This window comes from Eumetopias jubatus, unplaced genomic scaffold, assembly GCF_037043125.1.
Source record: "Eumetopias jubatus isolate StellerSeaLion01/CBP00866 unplaced genomic scaffold, mEumJub1_p1.0 scaffold_6, whole genome shotgun sequence".
NCBI lineage: Eukaryota > Metazoa > Chordata > Mammalia > Carnivora > Otariidae > Eumetopias > Eumetopias jubatus.
In genome coordinates, this window is record NW_028274812.1 from 40,245,188 (window position 1) to 40,268,212 (window position 23,025).

At 35.1% G+C, this 23,025-nt stretch overlaps 1 protein-coding gene across 1 annotated transcript in view; it reads left to right on the top strand.

The window, feature by feature from the left end:
- TRDN (triadin) overlaps nt 1–23,025 on the top strand; it is a 327,015-nt gene that overhangs the window by 273,379 nt on the left and 30,611 nt on the right. Inside the window, exons 25-32 of the mRNA XM_088023743.1 lie at nt 8,726–8,752; nt 9,241–9,270; nt 13,044–13,070; nt 14,440–14,469; nt 14,832–14,879; nt 16,624–16,671; nt 18,115–18,132; nt 20,146–20,190. Of these exons, the coding sequence (XP_087879869.1) occupies nt 8,726–8,752; nt 9,241–9,270; nt 13,044–13,070; nt 14,440–14,469; nt 14,832–14,879; nt 16,624–16,671; nt 18,115–18,132; nt 20,146–20,190 (273 nt within the window). The remainder of the gene's footprint in view (nt 1–8,725; nt 8,753–9,240; nt 9,271–13,043; nt 13,071–14,439; nt 14,470–14,831; nt 14,880–16,623; nt 16,672–18,114; nt 18,133–20,145; nt 20,191–23,025) is intronic.

Genomic DNA, 23,025 nt, shown 5'->3' on the forward strand with positions numbered 1-23,025 from the left:
AACCTTGCAGGCCAGGAGTGAGATAATTTATTCAAAGTGCTAAGAGAAAAACAACTGCCAACCACTTATAACTTTGCCTGGCAAGGTTGTCTTTCAGAAATGAAGAAGAGATAAAGACTTTCCAGAAAAAACCCAAACAAACAAAAAAAAAACCCAAGCAAACTGAGGGAGTTTATCTCCACTAAGCCTGCCTTACAAGAAACGCTGAAGGGAGGTATTCAAGCTGAAATTAAAGGATGCTAATTAGTAGCATGAAAACATATGAAAATATAAAACATACTGGTAAAAGTAACTATATAGTCAAAATCTAAATACCCGAATACTATAAAATGGTGGTGTGTTAATCACTTAACTATTGTATAAAGGTTAAAGGACAAAAGTATTAAAACAGCTATAGTTATAATAACTTTTTAATGGATACACAATATAAAAAAAGGTAAATTGTGTGACAACAAAAACATGAAATACAGGGATGGGAATAAAAAGGTAGAGTTTTTATATACAATTGCAGGCAAGCTCTTATCACTTTTTAAAAGACTGTTATGTTTATAAGATATTTTACAGAAGCCCCATGGTAAGTAACCACAAGGCAAAACACTACAGGAAATACCTGAGAAGATAAATAGAAGAGAATCAAAGCATACCACTACAGAAAATCATCAATTCACAGAGTGACAATAAGCAAGCAAGCAAGAAACAAAGGAAGTACAAAAAAGACAGAAAGCAAAAATATGGCATTCCTAAGTCCTTACTTATCAATAATTACTTTAAATGGAGATGGATTAAATTCCTTATTCAAAAGGCAAAGAGTATCTGAATGGGTAAAAAAACAACAACAACAACAAACAAATATAACCCAGCTATATGCTGCCAACAAGAGACTCACTTCAGCATTAAAGACACAGGTAAGTTCAAAGTGTAAGAGTGGAAAAAGATACTTCAAATAAATGGAAACCAAAAGAGACCAAAGGTAGGTATGCTTAGGCAAAATAGACTAAGAAAATATAAGAAAAACAAGAAGGCCATATAATGATAAAGTTGTCATTTCTGAAGGGGGTAAAAGGAATAATTTTATCTTATGAGGTAAAATATCTGTATACTGAAAATTATAAGACATTGATGAATGAAATTGAAGAAGTTATAAATATATGGAAAGATACCCCATGTACATGGATTGGAAGAATTAATATTATTAAAATGTTCATACTACTCAAAGCCCTCTTTAGACTTACTGCAATCCCTTTCAAAATTCCAATGGCACTTTTTACAAAAACAAAAAGAAATACTAGAGTTAATATAAAACCACAGAAGACCCTAAATAGCCAAAGCAATCCTGCGAAAGAACAAAGCTGGAGGCATTATACTTCCTGATTTTAAATTTTGTAACAAAGCTGTAGTAATTAAAACAGTATGGTACTGGCATAAAAACAGACATAGAGGACACCAATGAAACAGAACCAAGAGCCAGAAATAAACCCATGCATATCCAGTCCAATAATATTTGACAAAGATGCCAAGAATTCTCAATGAGAAAAAAAAAATTCTCAATGAGAAAAAAAATTCTCAATGAGAAAGGATACCCTCTTCAATTAATAGTGCTGAAAAACTGGATATTCACATCCAAAAGAATTAAATTGGACCCCTGGCTTACACCATTCACAAAAATTAACTAGAAATACATTAGAGACTAAAATGCAAGACCCCAAACTGTAAAACTCCTAGAAGAAAAGATAGGGAAAAACTCCTTGACATTGATTTTGGCAATGATTTTTGGATATGATACCAATAGCACTAATGACAAAAGCAAAAATAAATTAGATTACATCAAACTAAAAAGCTTCCAAATCTCAAAGGAAATAATCAACAAATGAAAAGACAACCTATGGAATGGGGAAAAATATTTGCAAACCATCTGTCTAATAAGGGGTTACTACCCAAAATATATAAGGAACTAATATACTCTATCACAAAAACCAAGTAATCCAGTTTAAAAATGAGCAGAGGACATGAACAGATGTTTTTTCTAAAGACATACAAATGACCACCTGGTATATGAAAAGATGCTCATCATCATTAATCAGCGGGAAAATGCACATCACAACCACAATGAGACATCACCTCATACCTACCAGAATGGCAGTTTTCAAAAACACAGGAGGTAACTGACTGACAAGGATATCTCAGAGGGAAAATGCACAGAAACATAACACACATATACCCTGGATCGTTTGTGAAGCCTGGTGTGTTTATTTTGGAAAACAAGAAAATATTCGAGATGATTTCTAAGATCCCTCCAGTTTTAAAATTCTCTCATTATATGTTGTAAAATTTATAAGATCCTACTGGTTTTATATCAAATTCTTATCATCTATTGAAATTTAATGGTCTTATTTAATGATACTCTATTAGATTATCTAAGTAAAAATTCTCCAAGGTCCTCATATGTATTATATGCCTAAAATAATGCTACATTTAAGCATTTTACAACATTCAAATGTTATGATATTCATCTGAATTGTCTTGACTAAATTAAAGTATAATAAATCCATATGGAGGGAACTAATTTGCTCATTGGAGCCAATAATGAGGAAGTTTCTATGCTATTAATCAAATTATGAATTTTTTGAATAAATTCATGAAAATTCAGTTTCCTACTTCTGCTTGTGAATTTTACTTTTCTTAGTTTTGAAATTTACAGTCTAAATGACCTCATAATGAGCAGGCATTAGGACACCTTTGATTGGTTCTGTTGTATATCTATCATATTGTAGAGGTGGTTAGAGAGTTTAAGATAAACAGTGCACAGATAAAGCTACTTCATTAATGAATTAAGATAGTAATTTGATAAATATATATTTAAAATATGTTAAAGGTATTTATGGATATGTGAATTAGAAAGATCATTATATGGGTCCCTGGGTGGCTCAGTCAGTTAAGCGTCTGCCTTTGGCTTAGGTCATGAGCCCAAAGGCCGTGGGATCAACCTCTGCATCTGGCTCCCTGCTTGGCTGGGAGTCTGCTTCTCCCTCTCCCTCTGCCTGCCGCTCTCCCTGCTTGTGCTCTCTCCCTCTCTCCCTCTGTCAAAAAATAAATAAATAAAATCTTTAAAAAAAAAGATCATTAAATGAAATTATTCCATTATTGATCAATGTTAAGTAATTAATCAACACGGGACACCTGGGTGGCTCAGTCAGTTAAGTGTCTGCCTTCAGCTCAGGTCCTGATCCCAGGGTCCTGGGATCGAGTCCCACATCAGGCTCCTAGCTCAGCAAGGAGCCTGCTTCTCCCTCAGCCTGCCGCTCCCCCTGCTTGTGCTCTCACTCACTCTCTGACAAATAAAAAAATAAAATCTTTAAAAAAAATAATTAATCAACATGAAAATTTGTTATAAAGCAGATTATTTAAAAGCCTTTATTGACATTATTCACATTAACAATTTCTTGGGCCAGAATTCTTATTACACCAAGCTATATAGATCTATATTCAATATAGACTTTGGCTATTGATGCATACAGAAAACCTGACTGTTAATATTTCTTTGAGAGTCAAAAATCTGTACAAATAATTTATTGGTATGTTAGATAATAATATATTACCGTGTCATAAATAATTTATTTCTGATCAAATAATAGATACATCAAAAAATATAACATCCAATGGCATAACACAGGGATGTGTATTGCTCTCTTTTCTTTGTTTTTGTTATTTGTTGTTTTGTTTTTATCTGTATCTTAAAGAATTGATACCCATTGAGCAAGGCATACTTGTTCTTCATTGTAGAAAATATATGTGACTCTTGAAGATAACATAGTCCTAGGGTCATGACCTAGAATTTGATATCGGGGCAATTGGAACTGTTACCTAATCATTGCATGAATAATTTAAAATTTCTTATTCACATCCCATACAATATTTAAAAGGATTACCAGTACATAACCTTTACTGCATTCACCTCAATTAGTTAGAAGTAACAAGTTAATCTTGATGAGAATGTCAAATGAAGTGTGACTTAAATTTAAAAATTCCATTTATTGGGACTTTATGGACTGAACATTTGGTTATATCCAGTTCTTTTTTTTTCGACTTTAAGGTATCTTTGCTAGAAAGTGTAACTTTGTTCCCTTAGCTAATTTATTCATTTGGAGCACAATAATGGTCCTTCCCTACGTCAGCCTCTAACCTGGCAGCAACAATGGTCTCATAGCCTTATAGTGAGGCATCTACCCCAGCAGGCTTCTGGTGAGAGGCTTCCAGTCCCGATTTGCACTCAATTGCTGGTATAACATATTTGCATAGTAGATATTCATTTAATTTTGTCAACATACATTTATTGATAAATTCCAATATGTCAGGAACCATGCTAAGCTTTGGAAGCACTACAATTCTTGCTTATATGGAAGTAAGAGGATATTGGAGGAGATAATCAAGTAAACACGCGTCAATATAGTACTATTACTGCTAGAATATATATATAAAGAGAGGGAATACTATTGGAATATGAAAGGTGCACCCAACTCAGTCTGAGGGATTAAGGGAAGCTATCTACAATAGCTTATTTTTTTGGATGATATATCTGAATAATAAATGATATTCAGCCAGATTAAAAAGAGGAGGAATGTTCTAGATAGGGAGATCAATATATAAGATAGTCCAGAGACAAATGACACCTTAAGTTAGTGTTTAGAAATAAAATACTTCAGCATGGCTTGAATACAGAGTACAAAACAGTGAAGAGAGAGAGAAGAGGGTAATGAGATGCAGCAATTTGATTCATTAAAAACCTCACAGACCAGGCAGAGGCAGTTGGAGTTCACAAAGACGGTCCATGCTTTAGGCTGAGCTGTGATATGTGAAATGATTGTACATGCATTCTAGAATATCTCTCTGGCTATGAAGTTGAAAGAAGAGTGAGGGGAGAAAGCCTATGTTTTCATGACGAGGTTGGATGTTCATGGTAACTACGGGGAGAAGCAGTGGTGGGCTGGACTAAAGTACTGGTGTAGAGTATTTGTTTCCTAGGGCTGTGGTAACAAGCACCACAAACCGCGTGGCTTGAAATAACAGAAATTTATTCTCTCATTATTCTAGAGACAGAAGTCCAAAAACGAAGTGTAGGCAGGGCCATGATCTCTTTGAAGGTTTGGAGGAGAATCTGTTCCATACATTTCCCTTAGCTTCTGGAATTGTCGGCCGACCTTGGTGTTCTTTGGCTTGTAGAAACATCATTCAAATCTCCGCCTCTGTCATCACATGGTATTCTCCCTGTATGTCTTCACATTATCGTCCCTCTCTCTATGCATGTCTGTTACTGTGTCTCTTCTCCTTCCCTTATAAGGACTCCAGTCATATTAGATTAGGAGTCACCCTACTTAATGACCTCATCTTAATTATATCTGCAAAACCCTATCTCCAAATAAGGTCACACTCACAAGGTACTGAGCCTTAGGACTTCAACATAACTTTTGGGGGGACACAATCAAATCCAAAAGGCAGAATGTAAAGAGAAGAGCAGAATAATTAGAGAGATAATATAGGCTGCAACTGAAATGGACTTGGAAATAAATATATATGGGAGAGAGCATGTAAAAACCAACCCTGAGGGCACCTGGGTGGCTCAGTCAGTTAAGTGTCTGCCTTCAGCTCAGGTCATGGGTGCCTGGGATCGAGTACTGCATCAGGCTCCCCATTCATTGGGGAGTCTGCTTGTCCCTCTGCCCCTCCCCCCTGCTTGTGATCTCTCTCTCTCTCAAATAAATAAATAAATAATAAATAAATAGAATATTTTTAAAAAACCAACCCTGAAATCCTGATTTCATAATTAAACAGCTTCATGGAAATAAAATAGTTGTGCAGTATTTATCACAACCTGATTGTAGAAATGAGTAGAACTTTCAAGTCAAGATTTTCTTAATTTAGCTTGCCATCAAGGACAAAATTGAACAATCTTATATTTGGACACAATTTGTGTGTGTTTGTGTTTTTAATGTGTATTCATGCATGTTTCTTAGGCTTATGTCAATAGATTTAGTAGATTCTCAGAAAGAAACATGACCATTCAGTATTCCAAATGCCACTACGGAGAGTCTCCTGTAACTTTGCTTTTATCCTTATATTTAGGCAGAGTACATAGCTGTACACTTGAGCCACACTGATTGGGCCCAAAATAACATTCTTATCAGACTGGGCTTGGTATAGTATAATTGGTCCATGGTGAGAGCAGGGGATGGAATCCTGTAAAAACTGTTACATATTTATGGTAGGGATTTTTTAAAGATGTTATTTATTACATTATACTACATTATACTATTTTATCCCCCTGAGAACACAGAAAACAAATTTATCTTAGATAACAGTACCAGGAATTGCTATGCCAGGAATTCTCTTTAAAAACTTATTCATATTTTAAAACATTTTGAATTTTATAAATGACTGCACTTTTTATCCTTGCCTAAGCACTAGAAAGCTGAGAGCTGGATTGTCATGCCAAGTCAAAGGAAGTATGTAATAATTTTAACATGCATTTTGTGTTCTAATGTAATTCCTGAATTCATACATTTTCCTAACTTCATTTTTCTTGACTCATTTCTCCATTTACTTACCTTCTCGTGTTCTCATTAATTGTTTCATTTATTTACCTAATGAACAAACTGTAATTGAATGCATATTATGTAATCATGTATTAGGTATTGCACCAGTTCCCTGGATTCAGTGATGGATAAACGTTGTTTTCAGATATCTCAGTCTAGAAGGGAAGGTATTCATTCAAGTTAATATTTATAGTAGATTGTGATTAACAATTATCAAAAGATCTAAAAAATAATATTGGTGCATAAAGGGGGAATGCAGCCCAACCACCTTAGATAAAAGGCTTTCTGAAGAGGAGATGGTTGAGCTGAGCCCTAAGTAGAAGGTAACCAAATAAAAAGTGAAGGGAAAAAAATCCTATGAAAAATAATAAAAAAATCAAAATCTCTACATAAAAGGTGAAAGATCGCGTGTTTGGGAAGCAGAAAATTCAGTGTTGTTAAGATGTCAGTTGCTCCCAACTTGGTCTATAGGTTCAGTACAATTTCCATCAAAATCCCGGCAAGTTATTTTGTGAATGTTGACAAACTGATTCTAAAATTTATGTGGAATGGAAAAAAAAACAAAAAACTCACAGCAGCCAACACAATACTGCAGATCGAGATCAAACTTGGAAGATTGACAGTCCCCAATTTCAATGCTTACTATAAAGAACTACAGTATTGTTTCCATTGTTTCTTTCCCTGGCCTCAGGTAGTTTCCTTGTAAGGCTATGCTGGTTAGTGCTCATCTGAAGATTTAAGGGGGCCGTCCCTGAATCCCCCCAGAACTTTCTTTATCTCTTTTTCTCTCTCTCTTTCTTCTTTTCTCTGCAGCTCTCTACTTTACATGACACTGACCTGTGATCTCTAGCTGTCTTGGCCTTTCCAGACTCCCAGCTCCATCTCATCAATTCAGCTCCATTCCTGCACTAAGGCCTTATAATTCTCTTAAGGCATTAAGCTGGGACAATCATAGGACACAGCTCATTTATTTTCCATCACTTAGAAATCACTGTCCTTTGTTGTCTATGTCCAATATCTTTAAAGCCAGTGTTTTACATATTTTATCTGCTTTCTATAGTTTTAAGTGTGAGGACTAATCACAAGAAGTCAAGTGAGTGGGAATTTGAAAAGGAAAAAGTAATTGATCTAGTTAGTTTTATCTATTAGTATTAGCAAGTGTGTGCATGTAGGGGGGGGATTGGTGACCAAAGAGACCTGATAAATAAAATGGTGGAAATAGAAGCTAGATTTTAGTGAATTAATAATTAAATGGGAGTCAGGAAAAAGAAAAAGCAAGTAAAGATGACATTCCCAGGAAGCTGAGTTGAATAATGATTGAAAGGTACTGGATGATATTTATAAGGGAATACAGAATCAAAGGAAGATGCTTTTGTTTACTGTTGAAATCTTTGTTGAGATAAAAAATAAAGAAAATTAAAACTGATTATGGAGAAGGCGGAGTTTGACAAACAATGGCCTACAGAGTGACCACCAGTCTTTTCTGTAAATAAAGTTTTATTGGAACACAGTCATGCCTATTCATTTACATATTGTTGTTGGTTGTTTCTTTGTTACAACAGAATAGCTGAATAGTTGTGAATGAGATCATATGGCCTAAAGTCAAAAATATACACTGATCTTTCATAAAAAATTTGCCAGTCCTTACTAGGGATCCAAAAAGCAATAAAAGCATATATTTCTAGTCATCTGGAGTTTCAAATTCAGTAGCCATCATTTTTAATATATTATACTGGGACAGATAACATTAATAATATTAATGGAAAAGAAAACAGTATGTCTTATATTTTTTTATCTTCAACAATAAAGGGTTAGAAGTAATTTCTCAAAATAAAATTATGTGTTTTATCTTAATATTAGACCTAAAACTTAACATTGCACATAAGAGTTTGCGAGCAAATTATTTGTAATGGTGCAATAAAATTAAACTAAGAGTTTTATTATTTAAAAATGATTTTTTTAATTAGTGATTTTGTGTGGACATTAAATTACATATCCTGTAGAACTTAAATAAAGTACAATAGTTGGAGTTTATTGTTTTATTTTGATTTTCAAATATGTAATATTCTATCACAGTCAATGTCAATTCAATAACAATTTACTGACGTGGTCTTTAATCATTTTTAAACTTTTTCTAGGCAAAGAAGTCAAGCCTAAGCCTCCACGTATGTTATATGCATGCCAAAAAACAAATAAATAAAACGAATCTTAAACACATGCTTTTACTCATCCTCTGATTTCATAGTTGAATATTTTGCTTAAAGTCAAAGGCTTAACTATTTTGTGTAGACAATGTGCTTAAAATCCTCATATTTCTAATATCTTTAGTATTTCTAATATCCTTTGTGTTTCTGAGAATACGCTATGCTAAAATTTTTCTTCAACTTTTGTTCACTGAAGGTACAAACCAATACCTTTTGTTAACTTCTCCTAAAATCTTAATTCACATTTTCATTTTATCTCAAAATAATTCTTACTGTGATTGATAATAAGGAACCTTTATTTGTTTGTATCAATCTGTTGCATTCATTAAAAAGAAGAAAATTAATGTGGCAGATTAAAAAACAATGAATAATATGTAAAGAAATATGCATGAGTACAGAAAAAATATCTTTATATAATCATCATTATTAATGTTCACCTATATTTTTAGAGCCACAAGTAAAAAAAGAAGAGAAACCAGGTATGTGTATTTTATGTATAGATTCATACTTGCATTCCATATTTATAATGAGTAGCATATTACTCTTTGCCAATGTTGTGTCCTAGTGCAAATATTATACAAAAATGTTATCCTTTATCAACTTTTTAAAATAAGACAAACATAATGCATATTTATCCATACCACCTGTTCCTAGAAAAAATTCTACTTACAAAGGAGAAACTGCAGAGAGAGAAATTGATCTGGTTCAGAAGAAGCAATTGACTAATTGAGTTGAGTCCCACAAAACCCCTATTTTTGCTGATTACTATAGGACACAGACATCCTGTCAGAAAAACAGCTCTTCTCATTCTTCTGCTTTTTGGGGAGCACCTGAGTGAGATGAATATTTCTGAGGGCTGCAGGATGCAGCAGAAACTTTTTAAAAAGAACACACAGAAATCTGATTCTCAAAACAGTTAAAACTTTGGTTCATGTTTCCCAACTATTAGTGTGATAGGGCTGCTGTAATAAAATACCACAACCTGTGTATTTTAGGACAGCAGAAATTTATTATCTCACAGTTCGGGAAGGTGGAAGTCTCAAATGAAGGTATCAGCAGGGCCATGATTCCCTTAAAACCAGAGGGAAGAACCTTTCCCTGCCTCCTCTGGCTTCAGGTGTTTGTGAGCCATCCTTGGTGTTCCTTGGCCTGAAATTGCAGTGTTCCGATCTCAGCCTCTATCATTCCATGGACATCTTCCTCCTTTGTGTCTCTATCTCTGTCTTTTCTCCTCTTCTTGTAAGAACACCAGTCATATTAGACTAAGGACCCAGCCTACTCCCATATGACTACATCTTAACTAATTATACCTGTAAAGACCCTATATCCGTATCAGGTCACATTTGGAGGTGTTGGGGATTGGGACTTCAGCCTATCATCTTTTGAGAGGACACAATTCAACCCGTAAAGGCCTATCCTCTGGTCCCCCCAAAATGCATGTCCTTCACATGTAGCAAAATACATACACCTCATTCTAACATCCTTAAAAGTCATAACCATTTTAGCAACAACTAAGTCCAACAGTTCATCAATTCAAAGTCCAAATCTCATCATCTTCAACATTTATGGGTGAAACCCAGGGTATTGATTCTTCTTGCAGAAAATTTCTCTCCATCTGCAAAATCAGAAAACAAGTTATCTGCTTCCAAAATAAAACAGCGGGACAAGCTAGGTTAGACATTCCCATTTCAAAAGGGGAAAAAAAAAATAAAAGGAAAAGAAGGAATTGTGGGTGCCAAGTAAATCCAAAACATAGCGGGGAAAATTCCATTAGATGTCAGGACCTGAGGATATCCTCTTTGGCTGAATACACCATCCTCTGGGTCTGGTAGGGTGGTGGGTCTGCCTTTCTAGCCCACCTGGGTGACAGCCTGGCCCTCTCTACCCAAGGAGTTCCCATCAACCCAGGTTGTGCGTTGTGACTCTGCTCTTAGAGTTGTTATTCCTTCATTTCATTCTCTCTCTATTTCTGTCAGGCACATTGGTTTTACTTGCATAGAATTCTCAAAAACATGACCAGTTCTGCGTTCAATTCATGATGATCGAATTGGACAAGAGGGTTCTCCAAAGAGCCTTCCTCATAACTACATCTCTACTCCTGCCTTCTGCTGAGGTGGTAGATTGTATCTGCAAATTTGTCCAGTCACTCTCTTGGCCCTGTCTCCAGGGTGCACTGTCTCCATAAGTGGAGAATTCTCCAAATCATCAAGGGCCGATTCCTCTTGCTTCTCAGTTTATCTTCACTCCTCAATTTATCTTCCCTTTCACATTTTATTATAAGCAGCAAGGAGAAATCAGGCTGCACCTTCCACAATTTACTTGGAAATTTCTTTGGCTAGGTATCCATGTTCTTCACTTACAAATTCTACCTTCAGTTATTGAAACCCAAGTTTGGCTGCTCACAGCTTGAAAGCCAGTACTCCAGAGACAAATGTTGGTTGCAAAGGAAAGGTTGCTTTATTCAAGAGGCTGGCAACCTGGAGAGATGGTAGACTGAGGTCCAAAGACCATCTTCCAGTTTCCTAGTTAGGAAGCAAGGGATTTTAAACGGGAAATTCAGGGTAGTAGATTACATACATATTGATGAAAAGGGTGGGAAAAGATGATGATTCATGAGGAAGCTGGAGCAGGTGCACTGAGCAAACATATATGTAACATCCGTCTCATGTTCACTTTGGGTTGGAGACTTAACACCAGAACAAGGCAAAATTCAGCCCCCGATATCAGGAGGTTCTCTTAGGATGAGGAGAAGGGACTGTGGGCATGCTCTGAATGCTGGTATAACCTAGATGGGGTCTTAGGCTTGTTATCTCAGAAGAAATTCAGAGCCTTGCTTGTTCATAGGTTGGAACCGTATCAGTTGACCTTGAGTCCAGGCCTCTATGGACAACTTGTGGATCTGTTAGTGGAGTCTGAAAAAACATAATAGCTAACTAGAAGGAAACCATTCTCTGAAAAACAAGCTTCTGCTAGTTTCAACTTCATTGACCCTATGGGGCATGGTTTCACTGCCACCCAACTGAGAAACACAATTCAGCCAATTTCTCTGCCACTTTATAACAAAAATCACCCTGGCAGGACCCAATAACATGTCCCCTATTTCCTTCTGAGACCTCACCAGAAGCACATTTAACATTCTTATTTCCAGCAACATTTCGTTGATATATGTATTTGATGAGGGTATACATAAATTGTCAGAAGTTTTCTTTATAGCTCTTCTTAATTTTCTTGAGTCCTCAGCAGAATAGACTTTGTCAATATTTCTGCCAATATCCTTTTCAAGGCAATGTAGGTTTTTTTCTTTTTTTTCTCTAACAAGTGTCTCAACTCATCAGCCAATTCCAAAGCCACTTTCACATTTATATGTATTTGTTACAGCGGCAACCCATCTCCTGGTATCAAAATCTATTAGTTTCCCTGGGTAGCTGGAATAAAGTGTCACAAACTGGGTAGCTTAAAACAAGAAACATTTACTCTCTCACAGTTCTAGAAGTCCAAAGTCAAGATGTCAGCAGAGCCATGCTCCCTTCGAAACATGTGGAAGAGAATCTTTCCTAGTTTCTTCTTGCTTCTGGTGTTTGTGAGCAATCCTTGCTGTTTGTTGCCTTGTAGATCTATCACTCCAAGCTCTGTCTCTATCATCGCATAGACTTGTTCTCCCTGTGTGTGTCTTTTTCTGTCTCTTTTCCTGTCCTTATAAGGACACCAGTCAGATGGATTAATTAAGGACCCACCCTGCTCCAGTATGACCTCATCCTACCTTAATTAGTCACGTCTGTAACAATCCTATTTCCAAATAAGATTACGTTCTGAAGTATGGTAGGTTAGAACTTCAACATATCTTTTTGTGGGATACGATTCAAGCCATAACACTATTTGTCGAAATTTCTAAATCATATGAGTACTCAATTAAATATATTTCAAAAATACTCTTCTTATTCCTGCCATCAAATCACTTATATTGACACTGAAACTATACTCCACAATAATCATCTTGAGAAAACATAGGAAATTCGACTTGAAATCAATTAGCAGTAGCAACAGCTTAATGGCAGATAAGTACGTTGCATGATATTAACTACTGCATGTTTAATAGACCAGCACTAACAAACCGGCAGGAAACTGAAATAATTTTTAGTAAAATTCTGCCTTTTTAATTATGGTAAACAAAATAAAATAATTTCCAGAATTGAATTTGTGCTCTAGTTTATTTTTTCAGATTATAAAATTTCTGCCTTTGTTTTCCCTTTAGAGTCACAAGTTAAAAAGGAAGCTTTAAAACCAGGTAAAAATATTTTATTCTTAAATAGACACAGAACTGATCCTGCCTCCATTTTAGAATTAAAAGAGACTTACCACACCCACCACTGGAGATTTACAGAGTCTCCCAGAGCCTCATTATTTTTCCTACTCTGTTGCTCAGTATGCTTTCACAGGACTGGATTAGCTGAGAACGGGGATATTCTGTAAGTGAGAACATCTAGAATGTTTTTAAATGGACCGCAGCAGACACTCTAGGTTTCAGGAGACATCTCTTGGAGTCCTTCAAACCCTAGTATGATCATATTTAATTTGTAGGCTTATTTCCAGTGACATAGCAGAGTCAGAATCATAGACTACTGGGATTTGAGAGAAAAATGACAAGAATTTATGAGACATCTATTATAACTTAGAAATAGCGTAGGATTTTTATTTCCAATATATCATTATAAGAGACATGCAACAGGACACTTACTATCCATATTTAATGTCTGTGGAAACAGTTCAATAGACTAAATTCAGAAAATAAGTTATTTGTCCAAGATTTTCAAGTTAATAAATGTTGGAGCTAGGATTCTGCCCATGTTCGATTTACTCAAAACTCCCACTAAGAAATTGTCCCAGGCTAACGATCATTTTATTAAGAGGTAACATTGACCTAATATCAGGGTGACCTTTCCAAGTTTACATTGCTATTTAGTGTTTAAGTCCTGGCTCTGGTACCAGCTAGCTACTGACCTGAGGCAAGTTAAAAAAAGAACCCTCAAGGTGTATGGAAACTATTTCTTCACTGTAAAAAATTACACAGCAGGATTCCTCAATATCAACAAATTCAAGAATCCAAGTTTAGATATACATACAATACTATCTTGCTCCTTTAATTCTCACCAAAGCTTACCCAGCAACTGATCATAAGCTTGATTCTAGTTGCTCTTAAAAATAATATATTTTTAATGTATCAAGACTTATAAATGCCTAAGTACTGTCTTATTTTTTTAATTTTTATTTCTTTTTTAAAGTTTTTTTTTATTTATTTAAGCAATGTCTAGACCCAACATGGGGCTCGAACTCATGACCCGGAGATCAAGAGTTGTACACTCTTTGAACTGAGCCAGCCGGGCACTCCCTAAGTACTGTCTTATGATTTATTTTCCTGACTGTATTTTTGGTTTTTTTTTTTTTTTTTTTTTTTGCTGCAGATGAATGTTACCAGATGGAAACATTTTGCATTTTCCTTATTTCTTTTTTAAACCAGAAGCCCAATACCATTTAAAACTTCTACTTAGGCCTAATGCCATTTAAAACTTTTAGTTATTATTATAAAACACCACAATTTCGCAGGTAATTTAATTGATTCCAGTTTTTTTCATACATAAATGTTTCCTTTTGCACTTCATCTGAAAAAACTCAAATGCATAGTATATATATTAATTTCATCTTGTCAAAATAACCTTTGACAAGAAAATTTTAAATATTTTCAGTAATATATATTTGCTATCTATATTTTGGCATTTATGCTTTATTACAACCTATGCCTTGGAAATTATAAGTACTTAAATGTAAATAAGAATTCTTGGTATACTGTTTCATGCAAAGGAAACCTTTAAGTTTTTCGTATAAATTAAAATGACATGAAAATTTAGACAGAGTTTTTCTCCATGGACACATTTGTTGAAATTTGTCTGTTATCCACTGGCTTATGAAACAGAAAAAAAATCACCATACATTAATTTACAAAGCTTCTAAACATCTGAAAAGATTTTCTTTTTATTATTTTCAGAACAAGACATAGTGAAACCAGAAAAGACTGTTTCTCGTGGGAAACCAGGTATTTTGCAGGTGGTACATGTAGTATCAAATTGTCTCTCCTTGTTCCAGTTTCAGCAGGATGAAGAGCTTAATGTGGAAGCTAAAGTTTTCAGGGATGATTCATGTCTTAAGTCATCCAACTTCTAGAACATCTCCAATTTCAGTCATCTTCACAATGTGTTTTGAACTGAGGATTTGACCTGTCAAGTGTAACTGGATAGCTAGTCTGTCCTTTCCCATCAGAGATTTAGCTTAGTACAAAGATCATCACTGCCAGCACTCAGGTGAATGGGCTCTATAGTTTCTTTTGTTCTGTCCTGTTTGGGGCAAGACATCCTTGGGAAACTTATAATTCAGAATGGCTCATTCAAACATGATCATCTTGGCTTCCAAAAATCCCAAGAAAAGGAAATCAACATCTCTCCCTGCTTCCTTCCCTCCTTCCTTCTTCCATCTTTGCTTCATTCTCTTTGGTTTTCATCCCTGGTCGTAATTACATTTTGGAGATAGTAGAGGTAAACCAATGTGTCCTGCTCATAAAAAGACATACAGAACTTACCAAAACAAATTTATCAATTTTTTTAAGAATAAAAACTTTTAAGTTTTCATTTATGCTAATTAAATATGAGTTTAATTTGGAGGCAGTCCCAAGTCTCAGTTATTCTGTAGAATATTGTTCTTCATTCCAGGCTGAATTATTCAGCCAAAGTTATGAATGTGGTTAGGCCAGAATCTTTAATAAGTTAAAAACATAATTTCTCTAAGCATATCTTAGGAAATATTTGCTTACACTTTCAAAATTTTTACTGTAGACAAACTGTTTAAAATGGATTTGAGTCCATTTGATTTCATTTGCCTATGCTTTAAAGTATATGAGACACCAGCAGGAATAGAAAAAGCAGACCTGGGATGTGAGGAGCCAAGAATAGCTGTCTCCAGCTTAGAGACAGAACCTTAGAAATAACTTTTAGAACTTCCCGTTACTTTCCTGACTGTCCCAAATGTCAGTCATTTTGAGCTGAAATACAGAGAGTGAGAGAATTTAGTCTCTGACAGTACAGCAAGCACACTGTCTTCCAGTCATACCTTTCTTTTATTTTAGTGGTAATATTCATATTCTAAATTCTGCTTCCCAGGGAAACTTTCTCATTGACTTATTCCCACTGCTTATGTTATTGAAAAGTTTTAATTTTACATAGGATGATTGTAATAATCTCTCTACGGTGACCCAAATCTCTTTGACTACATCTATAAAAGCATAGAGGACAGAAGACATACCATAAATGTATCCCTTTTGCCCTTCCCCAGCTTTGTACCATAAAAAACTTGGGTCACTAAGCTAATCCCAGGCTCCCAGGGAGGAATCTTGCACAGGGAAAAAAAAAAAAAATGCTTCTTCCTGTTCTAATTCAATTATTAAAAAAGGATTATTGTTTTATGAAACAACCCCTGTGTAGATAAATACAGTGAAAAACAGTGAAGGCAAGGGGTAGAGTGTGTATTGGTAGGTCAGGGGATGATTCCAATTGGAAAACTTTTATGGCAGGATAGCTGCAAAGGATGTCTGCAGTTGGACGCATTTTCTTTGTGCTCCATCCAATCTGAATAGAAGAATGACTTGCTGCTTTACTGAAAAAACAGCTAAGTTTTTCTCAGTTTTGGTGTTTTTCAAAGAGAATACAAAATATCAAAGTTGACATGTCACTATTTTATACTGATGCATTTAAATTTTCTACTTGTGTTAACATTTTTTCGTATCACAGAAAAAAAAGTTGTCAAGCAGATAAAAGCTACCACTATAGAAAAAACAGGTAAATAAGATATTTCATATTTTCCTTCTGTGTATCAGCTTTATGTTATGTGGGTACACACACACACACACACACACACACACACACACACACATCTTCACTGTTGTGTGTAGAGTTTTAGTGCCATAAATTTTAAGATTGTGAATTCTTGTAAATAACTGAAAGATACAATCAATAAAATTAACAATGGAATACAGAGTGATGTAATTTAATTATTTGTGATTGATCTAAACTTACATATAACTCATGAGGTAATCCAAGTAATACATTGATTATCATATGCTGCTAGGTGTTTAATCTTATTTTAAAACCGCCCTTCCTCAAATTGTAAAATCACAGGAATCCAAAACTATGAAATCTGCTGTTTGTGTATTAGATAGAATAATGTCCTTTCAGGCACCTGGGTGGCTCAGTCGTTAAGGGTCTGCCTTCTGCTCAGGTCATGATCTCAGGGTCCTGGGATCGAGTCCCACATCGGGCTCCCTTGGGGGGAAGCCCGCTTCTCCCTCTCCCACTCCCGCTGCTTGTGTTCCTGCTCTCGCTCTCTCTCTCTCTGTCAAATAAATGAATAAAATCTTTAAAAAAAAATAATAATGTCCTTTCATGAGAGCTTCAGAAACAGTTATGTGGTTGTATGAACATGTACTATTAAAATAGTCCATCTCTCAGTATTTCATGTGAGAAGAAAAAAGGAGTGCACACACTCTTGCCATTCTGAAGTTCTTTCCTATAGAGATGAATGAATGTCATATCAACTGACATCCTAAATCACTGAATCCCTTCCATTGAATTCCAAGATGGAAATTCTATCCACCTGGGCAACTGGCAGTTAATAGAGTCCCATTTCTTACTAAAAAAATCATTTCAAAGGATAAAGTCTTGAAGTACTTCTTCAGTTTAACTAAGATAATCATGCTAATCAAGATTTAAATACAGTTTCTCAGAGGAAAATAGAATTCAGGAAACAACTGATTATTTATAAAATTATAGACTATTAACACATGAGAAAGAAAGAAACCTTATAAGGTCATTTACACATCACCTCACACTTTCCTTGTACTCTATTAAAGCCACTGTCAAAGCTCATAATTTCAGCATTCCTCTAATTTGCACCCTAAAGTGTTATTGTGGCCCCCTGAGGATCTCATTTAGTTATATGGGTATTTGGGGATTTTCAAGAAGCTAGCCCAATGTATTTGTGTGCCAAATGTAAAGATTGTTTTAAATTTTGCATACCTTTTGTGTGTCATAACTTTTCAGCAAGCTGTGTGATTGATAATATTTGCTGAGAGTAAAATAATAGTGCTCAGAGAGAATGGAATAAGCTTAATATAAGAAGAGAACCTAAAACTAAGAAGAAATAAATACAGAAGCTAAAGAGTTATTTTTTCCAATGGTTTGCGCTCATCCATATGCCATTTACTTTTCCCCATTCTCCAACAGTCAAGCCCAAACCAGCAAGTAAGAGATGAAAAGGATAAAATTTGAAAAGCATTGCTTGGCTATTTCAACTTTAACAACTTGCTTGTTTTTTTTTTTTTCTTTAATTGTTCATTTTAATGTTGCCTTAATCTAAATTACCTGTATAGATGATAAAATAATGTTTTGCTATAGCTTTGATTTGACATCTTTGCCCTTCACTACTAATTAATACTTTGCTATAGTTATACAGAAGAAATCTTTGGGAGTTCTATCACTATTACTAATCCTAAAAGAGCAAGTCCGTGTAGACTATAAAATACTACAAAGAAATAAGAGTGAACTGGCAAGCTCTCAAACACACATAATGAATAACAAAGGAAAATGAAACAATCATCAGTGTTATGAACCACATATTGTTTTTGGTTTAAGTAATATTTATTGTACTGTAGGTAGACTTTGGTAGTTAGAATTCCATGAGATTATAATCATATTGCCACTTGTTCCTTAAAATCATGGACTTTTCTGATGAGTATGAACTTAAAAGATCATCCATTTTACTGCTCAGGAATGATTCAGAATTATAGTGACAGAGAGTTTAAAAGCTGACTATTGGACTCAGAAAGGCATGAACATGGGCTCATTATCACACAGGTAGTAAATAAGTCCAAAATTGTGTCCAAATTGTGATGTTGGTCCTTGAATGCTGTGTATTTATGAAACACAACTTCCATGAAAGCATGTTGGTCAAATACTCCCTGGATCCTATATGAAAAATGGATTGACACAGTCCAAAGATGAATGTGGTGAGATCAGTTAGGAAACCATATAAGTGGCTTCAGGAGGTAAAGTGCAAACGCATGCAGCCTAAAAAAATATATTCACATTCTAGAACCTGTTGCATGTATTTTGAAATCATGTTTTATATTATTATTGTTACTGTAATCCATACTTTTGCAGTGCTGTTGTTATGCCAGTTTAATAAGTTGAATATCAGCTTTTCAATTTTATTTTGTATTGCATGTTTATATAATATTAACATTTATGCAAATTGAGTTCGTGAAAGTCTTATTCTTACATGCTGTCAAGCTCTAATTTACAAATATCTAGTTTAGTCTTGTGACAACATAGGTCCTGCATCTTCCCATCTACTTCACTGTTGGTGCATGACGTTGGGGAAAAATAGTAGTACTTTTCAAATCTCCAAATTCAGAGGTGGGGGAAGAAAAGAACAGGTAGATATCAATAATAGCTCGGGAGGGTTAACCCTGGGGGTGTTTAGAAAGAACTAATACTTGGCAGTGATCGGCTCTATTTCCAACTGTTCTCAACTCCATTCAAAGTATCCTACCCTATAATGGCTTCATTTGAAATTCCACTTTTGATGAGAGAGAGAGCTCTCCTATTATTTTTATTTCCACTATTTTTCAGAGGGCTAAGGGGAATACCAATGACACATTTGATTCCATTTGTCCTGTCCTAGACTCAGTTGAGAATCATCTGTGAGAGTTCTAAATGGACCTGGAAAGAGAGGGCGGTCCAGGAAAATGAAAATACAAAATGTGATACTTTCTGATATAGGGCGGGTCCGGGTTAAATTTTCAACAAGAAACTAGTGTCCAGCACGAACTGCTTCTGACTGGCAGGAAAGGAGCTAGAAGGGCTCAGAGGGTAAAAAGGGGAGCTTGTAAAATGCCAAAGGCAGATGTCATCTGCTTTAAAGTAGCCCCAAGGAATGACTCTACCTTCAGCAGGGAAAGAAAAATCCTCTTTTTATTCTCCTCTTTCTTTCATCTTCTATCCTCTTCTCCCTATACCCCAGGGTCTCAAGAGGGCTGGTAGCATCATACTGTCTTACAGGATGCCCCGAGAATGAACCTGACCTTGTTTACAATGTGTTTCGATGGCCATGTGCTTTCTGTGTTCCAACATGCAAATAACTTTGAGGGCATGCTTCCCACATAAACTGCGGATCACCTGCAAACACATAAATAAGAAATGCTTTCTATGCAAACAATCCACAGATTGCCAATTAATTTTAATTTCTCTTTCTAGAAAAAGCTGAACACCAAGAAAAGAACTCTCCATCTATAAAAACAGGTGCTTTTACATTGTCTTAATTCACTATTTTTATTAAATTAAAAATTAAAACAAAGCATATAAGTGTTTTTCATCTTATTTCCTAGTACTGTTCAGGCTGGTGGTTTTCTAGTAAGATCTAGTTTATCTGACATAAGGGTCGTGTTATTGTTGACAATCATACATTTTGCTAACTATTATAACCAATATGTATAGGATTGTCAAACATGCTATTATAACAGTATTTTTTTGTTTCAAGTTTTTATGTAAATTCTAGTTAGTTAACATATAGTGTAATATTACATATTACACTATATTCTACTCCTGAAACAAAAAGGAGTAGAATTCAGTGATTCATCACTGAAATACAACACCCAGTGCTCATCACAAGGGCCTTCCTTAATACCCGTCACCCATTTAGCCCATCCCCCACCCACCTCTCTGCCAGCAACCCTCAGTTTGTTCTCTATAGTTAAGAGTCTCTTATGGTTATAATACAGCAGTATTAACAAAATAGTATTGCTTTCGTAATTAACAAGCCCCTTTCACTGGTGTCAATATTAATGTCATTTGTCATATTGATTAAGTTGATTCACTGTGTATAGTATTGTAAAAATTCTTGCCAAATTACACAAATTACATTTTACTGAAAACTATGAATTTCAACTTGATATCTTTTCTTAACTATAAAATATAAAAATGTTAGCTTAATTCTTTAAAAAATACTGTTTGATTTTAAAAAAAATATGATAGCTGGCCTGGTTCAAACACTGAGGCATACACTATAGGAGGCTGTGAAAATCGTCCTCCTTCTCCTCTCTTTTTTCCTGTTCTACCAGTTCCCATTCCCAAAATATCCAGTAGGTAATTACTGTTATTCCTTATTGTCTCATTTTAGCCATATATATATATATATATATATATATATATATATATACATAGCATATATACATATATACACACATATACATACATATATACAAATAAATACATATATATCCCCACTTCCATTTATTTACACAAATCATGACATACTATAAATTACACTTTCCCTAGATTTTTCTATTTAAGAATGTATTATGAACATTGTTTAATCTCAGCACATGAAGAATTTCCACATTAATAGTATTCTATTGTATTGTTGTACAGATTACTTAACTAATCTCTGACTGGTGTGTTTAAGTTGTCTAAAGGCTTTCTGTAATGATATTCAAAAATAAATATATCTACCAATCTAGTTTTGTGAATTTATCTTTGGAGTAAAATTTCTTGCAGTAAAATTTTTTAGTGAAGTGATATATCCAATGGAATTTTTATAAATATTTCTAATTGTTCCCTGATATAAGTTGTATTAGTTTATATTGCCACTGTTAATGATTTTGAATTAGTTGACCCAGTTTTGAATGATTTGAATTTTTCACAATCATGACCATATGTTGTCATTTTTTAATGAATGAATGGGTCTTTAGGTATATGACTACATAATTAATGTTTTTGTTAATAATTTCAAAAGACAAAGAATATCAGAGAAAGAGATCATGTACTTAGATGGTATAGTTTTGTGCTTTTCACCTATCACTTATTTATTCTTCCTGAGATTTTATTTATTAAAAAAAAAATTTTAAGATTTATTTACTTGAGAGAGAGAGCGAGAGTATGCAAGCAGGGGGACGGGCAGAGGAAGAGGAGAGAAACAGATTCCCCACTGAGTGCAGCACCAGATCTCAGGAACCTAAGATCATTACCTGAGCCAAGACCAAGAGTCTGACGCCTAACCAACTGGGCCACCCACGTGCCCCCATTCTTCCTGAGATTTTATAAAATCAGTTTCTTCTTTTAAAATACTGGATTGGGAGACTTAAATAGTTAATATTAATATTAATGTTGATATTAATATTAACATGGATCCTGAAAGGATGATGGCAGAATATGCATTTTATGCTATTCAGAAGCAGTAAGGCATTCAAATTATTGTGAGCGTTCATATTGCATCAAACCAAAGATAAGGTTTCAGGCACCTAGGTTGCTCAGTCGTTAAGTGTCTGCCTTGGGCTCAGGTCATGATCCCAGGGTCCTGGGATGGAGCCCCACATTGGGCTCCCTCCTCAGCGGGAAGCCTGCTTCTCCCTCTCCCTCTCCCCCTGCTGTGTTCCAGCTCTCCCTGTCTCTCTGTCAAATAAATAAATAAAATCTTTAAAAGAAATAAGGTTTCATAGGGATAAAGAGACTAAGAAGATTCTATATTCAAAAGCTTTATAATTTTTTCTATGGGGAATTCATTAAGAATATAACTTTAAAATTATTCAAAATGCATTTTCTATTGTTCATTTTAATATGGTTAGCCTATTCCTTTTTTTTAATTTTTTATTGTTATGTTAATCACCGTACATTACATCATTAGTTCTTGATGTAGTGTTCCATGATTCATTGTTTGTGCATAACACCCAGTGCTCCATGCAGAATGTGCCCTCTTTAATACCCATCACCAGGTTAACCCATCCCCCCACCCTCCTCCCCTCTAGAACCCTCAGTTTGTTTTTCAGAGTCCATCGTCTCTCATGGTTCGTCTCCCCCTCCGACTTACTCCCCTTCATTCTTCCCCTCCTGCTATCTTCTTCTTTTTCTTTTTTCTTAACATATGTTGCATTATTTGTTTCAGAAGTACAGATCTGTGATTCAACAGTCTTGCACAATTCACAGCGCTCACCATAGCACATACCCTACCCAATGTCTATCACCCAGCCACCCCATCCCTCCCACCCCCCATCACTCCAGCAACCCTCAGTTTGTTTCCTGAGATTAAGAATTCCTCATATCAGTGAGGTCATATGATACATGTCTTTCTCTGATTGACTT